General features: G+C 42.3%; 1 protein-coding gene across 5 annotated transcripts in view; it reads left to right on the top strand.

Annotated features, from left to right (window-relative positions):
* The window catches only part of FAM228B (family with sequence similarity 228 member B), a 26,407-nt gene extending 4,535 nt beyond the window's left edge, over positions 1 to 21,872 (top strand). Inside the window, exons 4-11 of one of the 5 annotated variants that reach the window (XM_043510183.1) lie at positions 5,976 to 6,080; positions 7,961 to 8,077; positions 10,418 to 10,492; positions 11,699 to 11,896; positions 17,203 to 17,280; positions 18,172 to 18,259; positions 18,376 to 18,520; positions 20,247 to 21,872. In XM_043510183.1, coding sequence (XP_043366118.1) covers positions 5,976 to 6,080; positions 7,961 to 8,077; positions 10,418 to 10,492; positions 11,699 to 11,896; positions 17,203 to 17,280; positions 18,172 to 18,259; positions 18,376 to 18,520; positions 20,247 to 20,352 — 912 coding nt within the window. In that variant the 3' untranslated portion in view covers positions 20,353 to 21,872. Of the gene's footprint in view, positions 1 to 5,975; positions 6,081 to 7,960; positions 8,078 to 10,417; positions 10,493 to 11,698; positions 11,897 to 16,038; positions 17,281 to 18,171; positions 18,261 to 18,375; positions 18,521 to 20,246 lie in introns of those variants that run through there. The other 4 variants (XR_006279718.1, XR_006279719.1, XR_006279720.1 and 1 more) reach the window with 4 other exon arrangements.

The following is a 21,872-nucleotide window of genomic DNA, read 5'->3' as shown; positions in this document are numbered from 1 at the left end:
GAAAGTAAGCAATTTTTCAGTAATAGTGTGCTGTGACACTTCTTAATTTTTATACCTGATTTCATAAGCAAGTAGATTTTAAGTGCAAGTAGATTTTAAGGGGTACTCAAGACAAATCAGACTCCTGAAAGGGGTACAGTAATATGAAAAGGTTGAGAGCCACTGCTCCAGTCCAACCCCTTGTAGTGTGCCCTTAAACTCAGCAGACTCAAGCTGTGTTGGACCAAATGGAGAATGTTCCAAAGTTGAGGGGAGAATCCATTGCCAGCAGGCTCTGCACAGCTGACTGCACTACCCACACACCAGGTCTCTATAGAGGCTATGGGGTGGCAGCAGAAAGAAATCTGCTCTGGGGCTAGCACTGTTATGGCAATCTATTTTACAAGGCTTCATAATCTACCAGTTGCAGATATCTGCTCTAGTCTATGCATCCTTGATTCTGAACGTTGACTCGGGAGGGGATAGTGAAGTGTGTTTGTAGGAAGTACCTATCTATCCATTTCCTAATGGTTCATAACATTGTGTTCACTTTTTTGACTGCTGCTGCATATTGAGCATATGTTTTCAGAGAACTATCAATGACTCAAGATCTCTTTCTTGAGTGGCAACAGCTAATTTAGAACCCATTATTTTGTATGTAAGTTGAGAATGTGTTTTCCAATGTGCATTACTTTGCACTTATCAACACTGAATTTCATCTGCCATTTTGGTGCTGAGTCACCCAGTTTTGTGAGATCCCTATGTAATTCTTCACAGTCAGCTTTGGACTTAACTATCTTGAGTAATTTAGTATTGTCTGCAAATTTTGCCACCTCACTGTTTACCCCCTTTTCCAGATCATTTATGAATATATTGAATAGCACTAGCCCTAGTATAGATCCTTGGGAGACCCAGCTCTTTATATTGTGAAAACGGACTATTTATTCCTATGCTGTGTTCCATCTTTTAACCAGTTATTGATCCATGAGAGGACCTTTCCCCTTATCTCATGACTGCTTATATTGCTCAAGAGCCTTTGGTATAGGACCTTGTCAAAGGCTTTCTGAAACTCCAGGTACACTGTATCAACTGCATCACTCTTGTCTACGTGCTTGTTGATACTGTCAAAGAATCTTAACAGATTGTTGAGGCATGATTTCCCTTTACAAAAGCCATGTTGATTCTTCCCCAGCGTATTGTTCATCTATGTGTCTGATAATTCTGTTCTTTACGATAGTTTCAAGCAGTTTGCCATGTACTAAAGTTAGACTTACTGGCCTGTAATTGCCAGGATCACCTCTGGAACCTTTTTTAAAAATCAGCCTTACATTAGGTATCCTACAGTCATCTGGTATTTAAGGCTGATTTAAGTGATAGCTTACAGACTATAGTTAGTACTTCTGCAATTTCATATTTGAGTTCCTTCAGAACTCTTGGATGAATACCATCTGGTTCTGGTGACTTATTACTGTTTAATTTATCAATTTGTTCTTAAACCTCTATTGACACCTTAATCTGAGATTGATCTTCAGATTTGTCACCTAAAAGGATGGCTCAGGTGTGGGAATCTCCTCACATCCTCTGCAGTGAAGACAGGTGCATATAGTTCATTTAGCTTCTCCACAACGCCCTCATCATCCATTGGGGTTCTTTAGCATCTTGGCTATCCTGTGGCTGCTCTGATTGTTTGGCAGGCTTCCTGCTTCTGTTGTGCTTAAAAACATTTGCTAGTAGGTTTTGTGTCTTTAGCTGGTTGCTGTTCAAATTATTTTTGGCCTGCCTAATTATACTTTTACACTTGATTTGCCAGAGTTTATGTTCCTTTCTGTTTTCCTCAGTAGGATTTGACTTCCAGTTTTTAAATGATGCCTTTTTATCTCTAACTGCCTCTTTTACTATGCTTTTTAGCCATGGTGGCTTTTTTTGGTCTTACTGTTTTGTTTTGTTTTTTTTTTGGTGGGGGGATATACATTTAGTTTGAGACTCTATTAGGTATTTTGAACAAGTTTCTATGCAGCTTGCAGGCATTCAATTCTTGTCTCTGTTTCCTTTCAGTTTCTGTTTCACTACCTTCCTCATTTTTGTGTAGTTCACCACTGTAGCATTTAACTTCAAAAAGGAGGACTTCTTTGGTATTCCCCCCCTCACAAGGATGTTAAATTTAATTATATTATGGTTGCTATTACTGAGTGGTTCAGCTATATTCATTTCTTGGACCAGTTCCTGTGCGCTACTTAGGACTGAGGGCTTGTCTGCAAACTACCGCTTAAGTTGATGTGAAAAAGCCATGCCCCTGAGTGACATAAATTAAATTGACTTAAAGCAGTGTCTACACTGCGCTATGTCAGTGGGAGAGCTTCTGCCTCTCAATGAGATGGAGTAATTATGCTGCCAGGAGAGCGTTCTCCTGTTGGCATAGCGCGTCTTCACTAGATGTGCTGCAATGGTGCTGTGTCGATGTAGCACAGTAGTACAGATTAGCCCTAAATGAGTATTTGCCTCTCCCCTTATGGTTTCCGGGACTAGCTGCTCCAAGAAGCCATCATTAATGGTGTCTAGAAATTTTATCTCTGCATCCCATTCTGAGGTGACATGTTCCCAGTCAATATGTGGATAGTCGAATCCCCCATTATTATTGGGCTCTCTGTTTTTGTAGCCATTCTAATCTCCCTGAGCATTTCACAGTCATCATTATCCTCCTGGTCAGGTGGTCGATAGTATATTCCTGCTGCTATTCTCTTATTATTCAAGCATGGAATTTCTACTTATAGAGATTCTATGGTACTGTTTGATGTATTTAAGATTTTTTACTATATTTGACTCTATACTTTCCTTCACATGACCTACTCTGTCATTCCTAAATATTTTGTACTCTGCTATTACTTTGTTATTTTGACTATCATCGTTTCACCAAGTGTCTGTGATGCTTATTATATCAATACCCTCATTTAATACCAGGATTTCAAGTTCACCCATCTTAATATTTAGTCTGCTAGCATTTGTATAAAAGCACTTACAAAATTTGTCAATATTTAGTTGTCTGCCTTCATGTGATGTAATTGAATGGGACTCTTTCCTTTGACTGTTTCTTTTCAGTTCCTGCCTGTACTTTATCAGCTTCTATCCTCTCCTCTTTACTAGAATAAAAAGTATCACCTTTAATAAATTCTTCCCTATGGGATGTCTGTCTGAATTGTGTGTTCCTCTGCACCTGTTGGCTTTCCCTCAGCCCTTAGTTAAAAATTCCTCTATGACCTTTTTAATTTTACATGCCAGGAATCTGATTCCATTTTGGTTTAGGAGGAGCGCACTCTTTCTGTGTAGGGTCCTCTTTTCACAAAAGGTTTCGTGGTTCCTAATGAGTCTAAATCCCTCCTCCAAACACCATTGTCTCATCCACTCATTGAGACATTACAGTTCTGCCTGTCTAACTGCTCCTGTGTATTGAATTGGAAGCATTTCAGAAAATGCTATTATGGAGGTCCTAGACTTTAATGTCTTACCTAGCAGTCTAAATTTGGCCTCCAAGACCTCTCGCCTATCTTTCCCTGTGTCACTGGTGCCTGCATGTATCACAGCCCCCAGCTTCTCCTCATCACTGCACATAAGTCTATCTAGATGTCTGGAGAGGTCTGCAACCTTTACACCTGGTGGACAATTCACAATGCAGTTCTCCCGGTCATCACAAACGGCACTACCTATATTTCTAATAATTGAATTTCCCATTACTATTACATGTCTGTTCCTAACAACTAGGGACCCTCCCCCGGCAGGATATCCTCACTGCAGGAGGATACAATGACATCATCTGGAAGGAGGGTTCCACATGAGGAATCGTTTCCCTCCGCTCCAGCTTCATGTTCTCCTTCCCTAAGGTGTCCATACTCCTCAACAACACAGAGGAATGAATGAAGGGAGTAAGGTGACCAGGCAAACCGGTTTGAGGAGGATGTTGCAAGCAGAAAGGGCAAAATGGAAGAAGGCATGGAAGCATTTGTGAGAGGAGACAAAAGGGTATCAAGGCAGGTTCCACTGGTGGAGAAGTGATAGCAAGGCGCGTGAAAAGAGACTAAGCTAAAGATTTAGGCTGGGGCTTCATAATGTAGGACTTTGAAAGCAAGGACAAATATTTGAACCTGAAGCATATCAGTGTGCAGCAGTAGTCAAAAAAGCTAACAGAATGTTGGGAATCATTTAGAAAGGGATAGATAAAAAGACAGAAAATATCATATCACCTCTATATAAATCCATGGTATGTCCATATCTTGAATACGGTGTGCAGATGTGGTCACCTCATCTCAAAAAAGGTATATTGGAGTTGGAAAAGGTTCAGAAAAGAGTAACAAAAATGATTGGGGTATGGAAAAGCTTCCATATTGGGAGAGATTAATAAGACTGGAACTTTTCAGCTTGGAAAAGAGATGACTAAATGGAGATATGATAGAGGTCTATAAAATCATGACTGCTATGGAGAAAGTAAATAAGAAAGTGTTATTTACTCTTTCTCATAACACAAGAACTAAGGGTCAGCAAATTAAATTAATAAACAGCAGGTTTAAAACAAACAAAAGGAAGTATTTTTTTCACACAACACAGTCAACCTGTGGAACTACTTGCCTGAGGATGTTGAAGGCCAAGACTATAATAGGGTTTAAAAAGAACTAGATAAGTTCATGGAGGATAGGTCCATCAATGGCTATTAGCCAAGATGGGCAGTGATGGTGTCCCTAGCCTCTGTTTGCCAGCAGCTGGGAATGGGCGACGGGATGGATCACTTGATGATTACCTGTTCTGCTCATTCTCTCTGGGGCACCTGACATTGGCCACTGTCGGAAGACAGGATACTGGCTAGATGGACCTTTAGTCAGACTCAGAATGGCCATTCTTATGTTTATGTTTATAGTGAAGTTACTCAAAGAGGGGGTGATGTAGCTGAAATGCTGGGCAGGACAACGAGCCCCTTAGAGGAAATCCTTGGCTTCCGCCTTTGTCTTCAAGTCTTCCATCAATTCCCTGCTTCCGTGGAAGGCAGACATCTAAGCAAAATGTATGTAGCCTTGTTCCAGTACTCCAATGGGAGACTCTTTGGAAAGTCCTTCAACCAGCTGGTGGTAGAAGCCTTTGAAAAATGGAAATCTCTTCCTTGGGCTAAAGAAACTGGGGTAAAACTAACGACCAGTACTTCTATAGAAATAGACATTATTTTGGCACTGCGTTTACCCAGATACCAGAGGATAGTCGGGTTTCAGAAAAGGAACATGGAATAAGGGCAACAGATGAGAAAAAATTAGGGATGCTTTCAGTGGCTCAGCCTCCATCTTCCAGAAAAGAATGCATAATATATGGCCTCACCTGTTCAATGAATTTAAGGTGCTAACACAGTACAGAGGGCCCTATAGAGACCTTCTGCACTGTGGTGGACGTCCTATTTCCCTTGTTATGTATAAACCTTAATGAATTACTCTTTCTTAGTAATGTGTGACATAAAATAGACAAGATACACAATTTGGAATTTCCTGGATTGATCTCATAACTTCACTGTTTCTTTAATGTTAATTTTCTGCATTCAGAAATAACTTCACCAAGCACTAAAATGTGGCCATTTCTAAGGTGGAGCACACAGAGGTTTAATAGTGCTCAGGAACATTATACAATTGTAAAAGTAAGGTGGTAGAATTTAATAAATCAAAGATATCTTCAGAGCTGACGTTGTGACAAACACTGAATATACTGAAACAACTTTGTCTGATAATACAAAATTAACCTACTCATTTGTTCTGAAGGTTATGATAGACAGTATCAAGGGAGCATCTGACTGTAAAACTGACATTTTTCATCTTCGATTTGATTTGTTGTGATATGCATACGTAGGTAAATGTTCAGGCAGCATTTAGAAACTCTTGGGGAGTTTGGCTGGCTGATTTGTAAGAAAACTATCCTTTCAGTGTTTGCCATGGCTTTTGACACGTTTTCAAATGTTTTAATGCTGTTTCCAGCCCTGTTCAGGAGCGTCTAACATGGGTGGTTCAGACAACCACTGGCTACTAAAGCTGAAATGTCCAAGGTCCCAGACAGAGTATGACCTGCAGACTCCAGAACAGGTGGGTGACAATTCATTTCTTCAACCATAGTTTTCACCCCGCTAAGCCCTAGAATGGGGCATGTGAAACCAACATCTGTAATGGGGTACACCAGGAGTTTTTACATTTACATGGCTTTGAAGAATATAAATACTAAGAGTGAGATTCTAACAGATGCAAACTTGTAGAGGGCAGCACGGAATTTTGTAATCCAGAGGGAGTGGGAGCAATCCTGGTCTGTTTCATGAGCAGAAACTCCTTGGCGTACCATAGGCAGCTCCGGGGCCTGTTTCAGTTATGCCAGCCACCCTGTAGCTGCCCTATATGCTGCAGCCCTGCTTGGAATCTCTGCAGTGCTCTGGCCTGAAGCCCCATCTTTGATATGTCCCTTCTGTCCTCAATCCTGCCTTGGCACACCTCTCCTATATCTCTAGCACATGCCCTACTCTAGGGCTTGTGATGGGATTCTTGGGAGTAGTGTTACAGCTGTCTTCAGCAGTTCCTGTGCTGGGGGAATCCTCTCCCAGCAGAACTGGCACCTTTAGGACTCCCTTGCGCTGTTCTAATCCTTTCACCAGTACAAAAGGGGCTGAGGTAGGGGTGAGGATCTCACCTCCAGGAGAAAGAGGAAATGCTGAGATTTAGGATGGCCCAGTAGAAGGACATAACTCGGAATAATGGGGTGAAACTGAGTCTACATTTTATCTTGACTATCAGGACATGTTTCCTAAAAGTGATGTCTTTTGGGCCATCAATAGTCTCCCAAGAGAAATGGTGGCAGCTCCACTGAATGAATCTATTAATTTAAAGTGGACAAAACAATGGAGACTGTTTGCTACAGTCTGATCTGATCTTGAGTGGTACATTGGGAATGGACACAGTAAACTAACAGGGATTATATGAATCTTGGTCAAGATCTTTGTAAGCCTGTGTTTCAAAACTGCTGAGTACCCTCGACTCTCATTGTAATGAGGCTTCATTGCAGCCAGAGTCTCTAAGATTAGTCTTTACAGTTTCTGCAGCCAAAGGCTTGTCCATTGTTTTGGTCTTGGAGAGAGACTAATATTTCCCAAGAGCCTGATTTACAAGAGCCTCATGCTTTTTATTTTCTCTCTCAATGAGCTATCCTCTCTATCCATTTCCCCAATGGCTGAGTCCTACTGCATTACCTGCACTAAAGGCAACAAATGTACTCCCTCCCCTGCCCAGGGAGTAGTTTAAGCAGCTCCCAGATCCTAGCCAGCATGGTAGTACTATGTTCGTGCTCATTGCCAATCAACAGAAGGGTTTCTCTGGTTACATCTGCAGCCTTAGCATCTTGTCTTGTGGGATATCTGGGATACACCTAGTCAATACTTGGATGGGAGAACTCCAAGGAAAACCTAGAGCAGGAAGGTATTTGGCCCAGCATGCTGCAGACAGTGGTATAGTTAACTGGGTCTTCCAGATGAACCAGCACCTTGGCTTGGTGTTGGGGACACTGTGCTATTGGAAGAGATGTAAAACCGAAGATCCAGCCCTGTATGGACATAAAATATGTCGTGGCCATTTCTGCAGGAATAGGGGTGTTAGCCCTGGGGTCCTGCCAGATTCCAGTTTGGGTAATAAAATTCTACCTAACTCCATTTGCGTCTGTTTCTGCCTGATAAGGTATTCGAAACTTCCTGTCCTAAACCATTGCTGTGCACTGCTAAACTGGTGCTGCAAGACTCTTTGCACAGCTGTGGTTAGTGAAGTGTGTAAGGCACGTTGGGATCCTTTGGGGTGAAAGGTGCTATAGTTATGTCCCAGGTTGTAGAGGAACTTGAGTTTGGTACCTAGATGGAAGGATGAGCAGTGTGATTTTTGTAAACAAAAACTGCTCTGTATGCAGACTTTTTCCTTCTGTTAAATCTCTGCAGAGGGCCACTTCATCCTTGGCTAGGCGCAGATCCCCAAGAACTTTTGTCAGAAGTGCTTCCGAGAGGAAAAAAGCTTGCGAAGATTGGCTAACGCACAAGCGTTTTTCTCAAGTGCAGGTAGGACAGAAGCTGTATTTTTGCAGGGATGAGGAAAAAGTAATTAAATGCAATGTCCTGTAAAATTTCGGCTGTGTGGACAATACCTACTGGTTTGCCACCTTTGGGAAGAGTAACAAAAAGTTACCAAGTGAGACGTGTTTTGGGGTGGAAAGGTAACTTACATAGTCAAAGCATCTAGTTTGAAATGGTTCCCTGCAGCCTGATGCTCAGCAGGATTCACTTGGCCACATCATCATCCTGTGATAGATCCATTCAGTTCCATGTAATCTCCTGTGTGTGGGTGTTTTGGATAAGACCTTAACAGCAGGGGTCTTGTCTGCTTTGTTTAGGCAATTTTTTATATATGAAAGAGGAGTTTTCGTAAGAGAAGTCTGTCATCCTCGGGCAACATTTCCCATCCCTTTACTGTTGTACAGTGTGTTAGTTGCTACCTTCCATACCAGAGGTAGCTGCATTTTAATGATGCTATATGGATATAATTGGTATTTGAATTGAGAAGAGCATTGTAAGATATTATTAAAAGTGGCCTGCAGTTATATAATACAAGTCTATCAGGTTTAGTGTAACATATTGAATGCCCTAAATAACCAAGGTAAACGGGCCATTCAGCTTATTATGAAATACAGAGTTCTCCTTTTTTGGTTGCCTGTATTTGCTGCTCCCTGGCTCTGGCTCCTGCTCCATGCATTGTTCTGCTGATATCATATCAGTAAGAGAACCCTGCTGAAGCATGAAACCAGTCTACAGAGGTGAGGTAGATGTCTTTTTAAACTACATAGTGTGGTTTTTCAAAGTGAAAAATAAAGAAACAGATTTATACACATTGGGATATAAAATAATATAGAACTTTGAAGAATCATGGAAGGTGGGAGGCTTTTTCTTTACTTGCATAGGCCAGCTACAAACACTGGCTGTGTTCCATCAATGATGTGGTACCATCAGCACATGAGGTGTAAACAAACATAACCCAGGAAATTCTAAATTAACACTAAAACTTCATTCTTAAATGGTGCATAGGGATTGCAATAGAGTTGGTTTGTGAAATCATCTGTAGTAGCCATGAAAGGCAGCAAAGTGAGTGAAGAATAACATTTCAGCCTCTCTCTGGCTTTGGTCTACACTCAGTGTTGTCCTGGTGTAACTACAATGATTTAAAATTGATCAGGTTATACTGGTGCAAACCCGTAATGTAAATACACTTAAACTAGTTTAAACCTTGCATATATCAGGTTAATGTAAGCCTTAAGTAGGTTGGTTTAAGCTAAGCCGATGTAAGTGAGATTTCAATCAGTTTGTGTGTATTTACACTAGCAGTTTGCATCAATGAAATTGAATTGATTTGAAGTTGAGTTAATTACACTGAGGCAACTTGTCCAATGTAGGCCAGCCTTTAGCTCTTTACCACCTCTATGTCCCTTACACACAGTATTCTGTGCAGTTTGGGTCTGAAACTGACAAGTTCACTGAAATGCGAAACATTTATAGTCGATTTTAAAGGTGAAGTTTAAAGTTTGCTGTTAGAATCTTTCCTGTAAAATGTAGAATTGTTTTCTTTTTTTAAATTAATTCAGTACTGTAAAAGATGATGGATTGACAGTCCTGGAGACCAGAGTCCTCTGTCTATCCCATAGCTTCTTCGCCTGTGTGCCTCAACCATGCTCTGGAGGGACCACTTCTATGAGTGAGAGATTTGTTCAGTCTCTGTTGTGCGTTCATTCCTTGGCCTCTGTGCTGAGACTGCTAATAAGGGTACTTGCAGTGATTATGATACTAGATTAGGAAGTCTTCATTTAAAAACTAGATTGAGAACATCAGTTCAATTGAAGGTTAGGAATTTAAACTTTTTTTTTTTTAAGTTTATGGTGTGTTGTAATTGACAATGTAGTGATAACAGATCCTCCCTGTTCTTATTTTCAAGGCTGTGAATTGAGTTGAGGGATGGGGGTGTTTAGTTAGGAGGTATGGAGGGAACTTTGTTTGTGTAAATTAAATATTTGAGGTTTACAATACAGATGGGTTAATAAGCTGTGAAGAGAAAAAGGAAATGCACCATAAGATTAAATCATCCTAGGAGGTTTTCTTCTCAGGAGGGAGTTCTCCCATATTTTTTCTCATACTTGAACTGATGCAATCTTTCCTCTTTTATCTTCTTATCTGCTTTTCCTTCCCATGCTCATCTGAGCATCTAAACACAATGCCTAAGAGTGCCATTAGCTCTTCCATCTTTGCTGATCAGAGAACTTAGTCTGATCATTATTATTTTGAATTCAGAGTTAATTCTAATGATTCTTTTTTATTCAGCATTTTTACTTCCCAGTTTTGCTGGTATTTTGTTAGGCAGTATCTAATGAAGGCCAAGATATTATTGCTGCTACCCAGTCCATCTTGGACAGAGAAAATTATTTTGTAAAGGTAAGGAATATATATTTGTCCTTTTCACTATATCCTGATAACTACACAAGAGAACATGTAGGTGTCAAAATTTGTCTGCCCATCAACAATTGATGGTAAAATGTCAGTTGTCGATAGTATCACAAGACCAGTTATCTCAAGATATGTGACCTTTGAGCTAAATTCTGCTCTCAACTATTGCAGTGTGAATCAGAGGAAATAGATTTTCATCACTGTAATTTAGACCCCATATCTTTAGTTGAGTCCTTGTGCCTTTCTTTCCTCACTGGAAGAAATGTGTAATTTTACCTACAGCTACCTGAGCTCTGATGTTATGACTCATGTCTTCCTCCATGCTACTTTCTCCATAGACTGCCAGGTTTTCATTTTTTTGCTACTATAGATTTATCTGTCCTCTTGGTCACTCATAGCTCCTGCTGCCTATGGTGCCAATCCTTAACATTCCACAATCATGTTAGACTCCCAAATCATAAGATTGGCTTAAAACCATGAGACGTTTTTCACCTGCCCTCTGATTTTTCCACCTTTGGGGTGTGGGATCATTTCAGATTCAACCTTAAATAAGCATACAAAAATACAGGCCTCCCTGTTCACTGCTCAGAGAGGACTTAGCTCACCCTCTTCTATCTCTTTGGATTTGGGTGCTGACATTTTATCCCTTAGCCCTAACTAGCCAGGCTGGGCATTCTTCCATGTCCCTGCCCACAGTTCACCTGTCCCCCACTGCTTCTCTCTGTATTCACTTGCCCCCATATTTTCTGGTTTTTCCCCTCTATGCTACATCAGTCTCTTGCACCTCACGTTGTCCTGCAGCCCCATACTCCATGTGGCCTGATGCTCTGGGAAAGAGATTAACACTTTATGGTAAATTACTGCTCTGCTTAATGCTGAATTTGCTATGGAGTCACAGCCTATTTAGCACCACCCTTTTCCCCTTTTGCTAGGCCACCACACAAGCCTCTGAAAGGAGGTTGCACTGAAGATGGGACCCTAAAAATGGGCTTACTACCAGTCCGTCGCTTAGAAGATCAACATTTATATTGGGACTTTCTGTTTGGTCACTTAACTGCCCATTTCCACCTACCCTTCCATTCACCCCACCACATCTGGATTCTGTTTTCTGTATAGACTTCTGATAGCTCTGAAAGATGAGTGCTAACTAGGTTACCTAAATACATTAATATCCTCTGCCTCTCTGTCATGTAGGAGGTGGACAAGTATTTGAAACACAGAGATTTCTTAGAGCTGAGAAAGAAGGAGATCCAGTACAAGAAATGGCTGGAGTGTGTTTCAGAGCCATTGCTGCAGAAAATTGAGGACAAAGTTGACAGCCAGTCAAGTAAAGAAATAGAGGAAAGGAAACGAAAGCAGCTCTCTCTATATTTAAACTACTGTAATAAGAAGGTATCGATAATGATTTTATCATTGTATGTGTTGCACATTGAGGGTTGCTAGCAAAACCACCCATTGCTGACCTTTTAATTGACACACTGTGGCACACCCTTGGGATCGGCATTAGTCTTGTTTGTAACTGATCTTTTTTTCTTGCTAACATAATTGTGGTTTAAACTAATCGCTATTGTGTTAAGGTGATATGGTAAAAAAAAAAATCTGAATGATTGATTGGATTGTCCAATGTACCAGATACATATGAAATGGTTCCAAACTGGATTTGCTGTAATGAGAAAATGGTGGGTTTTGCTTAGTGGGGTGTGAAACGTTTAGCGTGAAAACCGTGTACTAAACAGTCCTCCCCAGAAGAGGTCAAGGACTGAATGGGTCAACAGAGACTGAACTATACTCTCACCCCTCCAGAGTTTTTCCAGGATGGTTTTGCAGCATATTGTCAGAGCAGCGTGGGGAAGCACTCACTTCTATGCTCTATCTGTTCGGTGAAGCAGTAGGACCACAGGCTGAGGCGGTGCTAATGTAGTATCTTAACAGAATTTTCAAGATAGAGTGACATTACCAATTACTTTAGGGTTGCACAGGGCTGAAAAAAACACTCAGTGACTTAGGTGCCCTGTTTCCAATGGTTTAATACTCAAAACTAAATTATGCTCAGGGTAGAAAATATAATTCTTTTGTAAATTTCACACTGCTAGTGGGCGCTTTGAACACACAGGAAGCTACTGCTAGAGTTACACTTTAGTGTCTCTTAATAGAAAATTGTTAAATTCATTCTCTGGTTCATGAACTGAATGTAGTAAATGACAGATTTCTTCACCAAATAGTTACTGAACCAACAAGAAGTGATGCTATTTTAGTGGAATGCATCCAATGAAGTGAGCTGTAGCTCACAAAACCTTATGTTCAAATAAATTTGTTAGTCTCTGAGGTGCCACAAGTACTCCTTTTCTTTTAACTATAGACTAGTTAGTCTGACCTCAATAAGTATGCAAGGCTTTAGAACAAATTCTGAAGGAAACAGTAATTAAAGATATGGAGGTAAATGGAAAATGGAATAAAATTCAACATGGTTTTTCCCAAAGGTAGGATGTGCACACTAACCAGATATCTTTCTTGCGTAAGAGAAATTATTTTAAAAGAGCAAGGACATGCAGCAGCTCTAATCTGTCTGGTCTTCAGTAAAGCATTTGATGCATACTCCATGGGTAAGGAGCTGACTAAAACGAGATAACAATGGGTTGGGTTGAAAGGAGACCATAAGAACGGCCATACTGGGTCAGACCAAAGGTCCATCTAGCCCAGTATCCTGTCTTCTGACAGTGGCCAATGCCAGGTGCCCCAGAGGGAATCAAGTGATCCATCCTCTGTCACCCATTCCCAGCCTCTGGCAAACAGAGGCTAGGGACACCATCCTTGCCCATTGTGGCTAATAGCCATTGATGGACCTATCCTCCATGAACCCATCTACTTCTTTTTTGAACCCTGTCTTGGCCTTCACAACATCCTCTGGCAACTTCCACAGACTGACTGTGCATTGTGTGAAAAAATACTTCCTTTTGTTTGTTTTAAACCTGCTGCCTATTAATTTCATTTGGTGACCCCTAGTTCTTGTGTTATGAGAAGGAATAAATAGCACTTTTTTTACTTTCTCCACACCAGTCATCGTTTTATAGACCTCTATCAGATCCCCCCTTAATAGTCTCTTTTCCAAGATGAAAAGTCCCAGTCTTATTAATCTCTCTTACTAGGGAAGCTGTTCCATACCCCTAATCATTTTTGTTGCCCTTTTCTGAACCTTTTCCAATTCCAATATATATTTTTGAGATGGGCGACCACATCTGCATGCAGTATTCAAGATGTGCGCGTGCCATGAAGAACTATTGGGCTGGAGGGAGGTTACTAGTAGAGTTCCTCAAGCATCAGTGGGTCTTGAGACTGATCTTACTTAATATTTGCTTTAATGACCTTGGCACAAGAAGTAGGGGTGCGCTAATGAAATTTGCTGATGACATGAAGTTGGGAAGCATTGTCAATACAGAGGAGTATTGCAAAATTATACAGGAAGAACTGGATGAGCTAGATCACGAGAGTAATAGAAATGGGATGAAATTAAAAAGTTCAAAGTAATGCACTTAGATACTAATTATAAGAATTTCTTTTGTAAATTGGGGCCTCATCAGTTATAAACAACAGAGGCAGAGAAAGACTTGAGTGTATTAGTCAGTCACAGGATGACTATGAGCCACCAACTTAATGCTGCCATAAGAAAGGAAAATGCAATCGAGTATAGAGAGAGCCATATTAATGATATTGTACAAGGCATTGGTAAACTCTCATCTGGAATAATGTGTATAGGTCTGGTCACATGTTCAAGAAAGATAAATTTAAATAGGTGCAGAGAAGGAGTATTAAGATGATCAGGGGAATGGGGAGCATATTTTATGAGAGGAGATTAAAAGAGATTATCTTATCTAGACTAGCAAAAAAATGAGGGCTCAGAGGGGATATGATTGCTCACTATAAATGCATCAAGGGAGTAAACGCCAGGGAGGGTAAAGAGCTATTTAAGATAAAGGGCAATTTTGACACAAGAATAAACAGATATAAACTGGACATGAGTAAACTTAGGCTGGAAATTAGAAGAAGGTGTCTAACCAGCGGAGGAGGAAGGTTCTGGTGCAGCCTCCCAATAGGAATAGTGGGGCAAAGAATGAGTATTAAGACACATCTTGAGAAGTTTATGAACAGGCTTAAATGACTGGGTTGCTTATACAGCAGGATACTGGAATTTATGATCTAGGAGGTTCCTTCCAGTCATCCTTCCTACGTAACTTGGATGCACAAAACAGTTAGAACAGTCACTTCATCTACCACTGGTGAAATAATCATTTACACTTACAAAATGTCTTTTTGGTCAAAGGAAACAAGTTTTTTAGGAGCTCTACCCATACAGCATCATGGTAATGCAGCCAGCTGGGTGTGAGAGCAGTAGGCAATAGGCACACTGTGCTACAGTAGTGAAACTTTGGTCATAGAGTTTGAGATGCATATGAAAAGTGACATGGAGGCTTTAAAAGTCCACACAGAGCAAACCGAACCTCCGTTTCTACGGTTTAATCAGAACATCCCACACAGTAAACAGCATGGAACTCCATTTATCTATGAAGGGCTTGGTCAGACTTTTTACTGAAAGCCTGGGATTCAGAACCTCTGGGTTCAGGGATATACCGTAGATACCATATTCAGGTCTGCAGCCAGCCGACCTCGGAATGTGATCCAGTAGGATCTCACAAACTGGGCTGGGTCGCTACTTGGATGGGACTCCTCCACGGAACACCCAAGTGCTGCAGGAAGTGGTGTTTATTACTTGGTTGGTGGCACTCTTCTCGCTGAGTCATTATGGCTCCAGTGCCATGCTGCTGAATGAGACCCTGGCCACTTGTGATTGTTAAAGATACCATGGCCTTTTTCGTAAAAGCTAGTGTGACTTAGCCAGATTCCAAATGAGGCAATTCCACCCAACAGTTTCAGCTATGTATAGTATTCTCCATGCCTATAAACCGTGCTATAGAGGGGGCCGCCTGGCTGTTGTGGGTTGAGTGAGGCTTATATAACCTGCTTTACCTTGTCAGGGTGTGAGTCTTGTAAAAACACTGAGATCCTTGGAAAGAAAATACCAAGTGTGGTGGAAAAGCTGAGGCCCCTGAGCCATTGCTCTGGCTAAGATGATGTAAATAACCTGTCAACATATCCTGACCCTGCCGGCCTGTATCACCAGTTCACCACTTCCTTTTAGTTCTCAGGGAATCCATGGCACATTTTCCTTAGTGAAAAGCCCAGCTCCCCTCTTGTATCATGAATTTGGGGGCTTCAGCCCTACCCTACAACCTGTGGCTGTGAACCCTCTAAAATCCCCTATTCTTGGTTACCTGAGTGCATGGCCCTGTATAGCAGTGGGGCATTAATTTGCATTCATTGTGTTCATTTTTTAATCATTTTGAGGGACTGAGACATTTCTGTGGTGTAGATAAAATCCCTGATGCTGGCTCACCTTAAAGCTTTCTTGTTCTGATGTTTTCTCCCTTTTTGTCCATTTATTTCTTCCTGCCTTTTTTTCCTTCTCTCCTGGCCATTAGCCTTTCCCTTCTCCTGGCCCCCCTGCTGCCCCACCTCACTGCCCCTCTGTCATCAACCCAATGCCTCTCTCCATCTCCATCCATCTTCCTCCAGGCTCCCCCACCGTCTCACACCCCACGCATGCTTCCTCCCTTCCCTTTCACTCTTTATCACTCTCGTCTTCCCCTCCCACTTGTCCCCATCTCTTGCCTGTTCCATCCCTCTGTTCTCCCTCCTTTCTATCAGTCGCTCCCTCCCTTCCCCCCTTTCATCCAGCCTCCCCCTCTCTTCCTCCGGTCTCTCCCCTCCCTGACCTTCCAAGTGCCCCCATCTCAGTCTGTCCCTCTCCCCAGATCTCTGCCAGCTCTCTCCCCACAGCTTTGCTCTTCCCTCCCCCCTCTGGCTCTGCCAATGTTTCCCCCTCTCCCTGTCCCTCCATTGATTCTCCAATCTCCACCTCTCCTTCCCCCCATCCCATCCTGACAGCCTTCCTCTGACTCCCCACTCTCTCACCTCCCCCCTTCCCGCCAGTCCCACAGCCAAGGCCATGGGTAGTGGATGAATGGCAGCGACATGGCCAGTCATGATCCGAAGACAGAAGCAGCTCTGCTTCCATCAGGCCACAGTTGGCTGAAGACAAGGGTCTGCTCAGCTGCACCAGGCCGGTATCGGGGGCTCCGTCTTTTCAAACCTCTCAGCTCTTCAGCAGTGGTGGATATCACTTCCATCTCTGGCTGGACTGCTGAGTTAGGCCTGCGGGGAGGGGAGCTCCGCTGCACTTCACAACAGCGTGGCAGAGACATGGAGGGGCTTGTGCACCAATGCTTTAGAGAGTAGCAGAGACGTCATAAACTAGCCTGTGCTTCCACGTGGGATTAGCCATGAAAGACTGAAAGACTGTAAGCTCTCCAGGGCAGGGACGTCACTGGGTACGTGTTTGTACAGCACCTAGCACAATGCTGAGCCTGATCCGAGACTTCCATGCACCACTATGATATCAATATTAAATACAAAGCAAGGGATGGCATGAAACTGCTGCTGAGGAGTTAGAGCTGCATCAATAACAGACTCCTCCAGCCACAGGACACTGTAAATGTACATGTAATCTGGGCTAGCTAGGCCTCAACACTGCTACACTCCAGCCACTGCACCATGACCTGAGCTATTGCTTGCTTCCCACACAGGGCAAGGTGGCTTTGGAAGATTATGATGCTTCAGAGTACGACCCTCTCTTCCTGAATACACATCCCACCTACTCGAAGGTACAGCCGAGTGCTGCTTTTTGGCTTTAGGTACACCCTGTGATCAAGAAAAGTCTAATGGCTAATGAGGTAGCCAGCACATGCTGTTACTGATTTGTTGCTCTTAGGGTTGGTAATACTCAAGATGGTCATTCAGTTTGGGTCAGGGCATTTCCACTTGCATTATTTTACAAAACTGGGTCCCAATCCTGCTGCCATTGAAGTCTAGGAGAATTTGACAGTTGATTTTAGTGGAAGCAGGAGAGCAGGTCTCTGCTCCTTCCATATAAAACTCAGTAGTCAGCTGGGTGAGTTTAAATATTTCAGAAGGTTGGGTTTTTTTACGGTACTCAAATTTACAAAGGTCACCTGGGCTAAAGTCCTTTGACCAAGGCTTGGTGCGTTTTGTACTCAATATCGAATCTTGTTTGGCTGACTTGCTGGATGAATAATCCTACATTTCATGTGGCTTGTTTCTGGTGGGAATTTAATTTCCTACAAAAAGCCTGACTGCTCCCGATGTAGTTGACTGTAGCCTACAGATTTGAATACTGTTAGTGGGTCCAATAGTGGCACCCCCATTTCTAATGCTTTGGGCAGCCTGTAAAGACTCTGCCATACTTGTGTACAGAATCAGGAACATGGGAGAGGTAATGAGAGGGTGCTTAGCGCAGGAGACTGGGCTTTTGGCTGTCTTTTCAATTTGCCACGGCATTGCTGGGTTGCTTAACACCTCTGAAAAACAGGTTATTAACTGGTTTTTGCCTCAGTTCCCATCCATAAAGTAGAGCTAATGACACCTCCCTACTCATAGGGTGTTTTGAGATGTAACTTTTATCTGTGCCACTCCAAACCACTCAAATTAAAGTGCTTTTCTTGGTGCCAGGGTATGAAATACTGCATTTATTACAGGTGTCAACTCCACCTTTACACGATCCACTGTTAAAAGAGGTACAAGGAAGATTTCTTGAGGGTGGTCTTATCCAGCAATGTGAGACAGGTACTTAATATCATCCATATTCTTCAATTCCCGGAAGCATTTCACACACTGACGAGAGCCATTCTAGCTAGCAATAGTGCTGCTGTTCACATTCGGTATTGTTCAACTCCCCACAGGAAGAATATACTCGGCCAAAGAAATGAACGACCTATATAAGGCAAAGTTGCCATTGCTTCCTTTAGGCCGGAAGATGATGGATGCTGCTGAGTGGCTGAAAATACCCCCAGGATACGTAGAAAGTGAGATTCGTCAGAGGAAGAGGTAAAGTCCAACAAATCTGCCGAGTGGCAATAAACGAACCCCCAGCCCTGTCTGGTCATAGAGCAAAGTGCTTGGAAGGGCAAATTCAGGTGGTTTTACTAGTGGAGTCTGCTTATTTCTGTACATTTTGTATGAATTTAGTGCTGGTGAAAGGGGCTGGATTGCCTCCTGGAGAAGCAAGGGGTGTGTGAATCTACATAACAAGTGTGGGTTGGTAACAGCATGGTTCTCCGTATGGCCCCAGCTGGAATTCCTGGGAGCTCTGAACCAGAGATGGGTTATGCTGCATAATTTCTTGCATTGCTCTGGGCCAGGCCTGGAGGCCAACCCTACAATTTAGCCTCTTCAGGATTGCGCAGGATGCAGAGTCAGATGAGGATTTCACCTGGATGTGTCTGAAGGCTCTTAAAAGAGCTCGAGTTTTGCTGCTGTCACTAGCGTCAGGCTCTTTGTGAGCAAAGCAAGGCGTCTGATTTACAGCTGCTCACTCAGCTTGTTTTACATGTGATCATTATGTTGTGACAGTTTTGAGGTTTTTGCTTCTGGCATCCCAACCATGCATTGTCCCTTATGCTCCCAGTGAGGGTATCCTGCGCTAACAGGCTACATCACAGAGCCAGGAGGCTTTAAGAATATATCACAGGCACTCTAGGAAAAGCATCAGTTATGCTTAAAATGCCATAAGCAGGGAGATGGTTTAAAGTTCAGCTGATAAGTGTCTTTGTAGTGAAAGATGCAAAACAAAGAAAATTATTACAGTTCAACTATAATCCATTGAAAACTTTGTAATGGGTGCACGTGCTGGCCAAAGCAAATAATGCTAACCCTGAGCGGGAGAAGGTGTGGAATCTGGGTGTCCTCTAGGATTCTAGCTCAGGCTGCAGAAGGGTGTTGAGATACTAGGAGGTGGATGCCAACTTCATCATGCCCCAGTTTAGTGCTCCCAGTCTGTGGGCTGGAATCAGTAGAGTCCTCCATGGGCTGGCAGAGCATGGGAGGAGCTTTGTGCTGGAGAAGGGAGTGGATCAGCACAGCTGCTGAGATATGTGGAAAAGGAAGTTTTTAGGAAGGGTTCTGACTCAGTTCTTGAAGCTCCCTCTTGGTACTGGTTCACCACAGGCCTCTTAAAGAAAGACCTGCCCCTTATGTGCAATGATAGCAAAGCTGAGCCAAGTGAGAGGTTTTATTCCTGGTCTCTCTGGGGATTTGCATGGGCAACCTTTAGGACAATGGCTTCCCCCACCCTCTTTGGGCTGGAGCCCCTCCCTGTGTGAGACTCTCATGTAGGCTCAGCCCTTGCTGCATCTCACTTGATTGGTTTCTGCGCTGTTTGCTTTCCACTCCTCACTTTTTCTGCTTTCTCCCCAGTTCTCTGCCACCCATCCCTTCTTCCCTCCTCACTTCCTTTGATTTAGGGACAGTGTCACCTTCCTCTGGCCATAGAGACTTTGGTATTGGGCTGGGCAGCACAGCACTTCTCCCATCAGTTCACGGTCTCGGTCCTATGGGCTGTTACTGTACCTGCGCTTTATTCCAGCATCCTGTATAGAAAGAATTTGTGGGTAGTGGCAGGTTCGTTCACTGTATCCAATTTTCCTGTTAAGAGAACGTTTACCAGAATGACTCAGTGCAGTATATAGCTGGAGCAGAAGCGCTGTTAATTTGGAGCAATCATTTGTATGTGACAAAATGTTAATGGCTGTTACCAATCTGATTTCTGTTAAAGGCGAAGAGTGAAGAGAAACCATAATGCTGGCACCCTGGACTTCAAGGCCTGGGCTGACAGCACATGTCCTCCCACCCTTTGGAAAGAGGAGATGTATATCTACTAGAAAGTCAAATTTGGGATGTGCACCCAGGACCTTCTGCAAAGCAACTGACCACTTGGCAGTCATCTTGATGAAATGCAATAAAGCAGTCTTGCTAACCATTCCTTTCTGAAGTGCCAACTGCATCAGTACAGAACCCAAAGAAATGCAAAATACTCTGCGCTACATGGACTTCCAGCCCTGGTAACCATACTGTATAGACTAAAAATCTGAGAAAGGTAAAATGGCAGGAGCTTCATTTAAAAATGTCACTGCATAGGGACAGATGACAATGCTAAAACACTGAAGTTTATTGCAATGCTGTGAAATGTTTGCATTGAAAAGAGAAATAAATCACCAGCATTTTCCCTACCTTCCCAGCCATTATATAGCCTGTCTTTTTAACAATCCCAGAGACTGCCTAACTACACAAACAACAAGCAAGACAGGAAAAGACATTTCTAGAATCTGCACATTACTACATAAGGTACTCTATTACGACTCCTGGTCTGATTTACTTCTGATATCAAAGTGTGCAGTGAAAACATGTTAGGGAAAGCAGGTCCCTGGGTTGTCCTTTTCATGACCTTGAGGGAGATCAGCATTCACTTACTAGTTCCAGATCTCATTTATTTTTCCATAGGCCAGAACTCTGAGGATAGGGCACCTTGAGAACCTCAAAAACAAATCCTCTGTCTGAATAACGAGCAAATCAAACTGCCCCTTTAGCCAGCCAACCTACCTTAGTTTGATGGGGGACAGGTAAGTATAGCTTCTGTAGTAGTTAAACAACATTCTCAAGCAACTGTTTGAACTGGTATTTACTTCACTGTTAAAACTCTGTAAGTGAAAATAAATATATGCGTCTGAAGTATAAAATAAAGTTTGCTTACTAATATCATGCCACGTTTGAAAGGTTTTCTGCTGGACACTTATAAGATGCACAAACTGAGATGACTTTTAGCAACAAATGGTCCTAGAAAGATGGAGTTATCCCCACCAGGCATGGAAATAGAAGGCGCATATTTGTGGAAGACCAGTACTTACTATTCCAGCTGTATTAACTTCTGCCAGTATCTACAAATGGATAGTTTCAATACCTTTAAAATATTAGGCCATTACCCCGTCTCACTAGGGGTTGGCTGCAATTAAATACAAAATGCAAAGGTTTGGCAATCACACCTTATTTTCTCACAACAAAATACTGTCCCCTTAAGATATATAAAACAAACATGATTCCCATCAATTAGATAGATAGACACAATCTCTCAAAAGCTGCCAAGTTTTTTTTTTTTTTTTTTTTTTATTTAGGACTAGAAAAATTGAACCACAGAAAACAGTTAAAACAGAGGGTCTGACTTAAGTCCAGCAAAGAAACGGTATTCAGGCTGGTAATCAAGTTTGAAACTCTGTTAGGCATTATTAGGTATTGTAGCACCTGTGGGATACAAATTCATTCATTGTCTGGAATTGAATGCAATGCTTAAATATCCACAAGGAAAATTCAGGATGCAATAACATGGTTACTATTTGTCAAACACTTT

Source organism: Dermochelys coriacea, chromosome 3 (assembly GCF_009764565.3).
Source record: "Dermochelys coriacea isolate rDerCor1 chromosome 3, rDerCor1.pri.v4, whole genome shotgun sequence".
Lineage (NCBI taxonomy): Eukaryota > Metazoa > Chordata > Testudines > Dermochelyidae > Dermochelys > Dermochelys coriacea.
The sequence above is the reverse complement of the archived record's forward strand: the minus strand, read 5'-3'. Positions and strand labels throughout refer to the sequence as shown.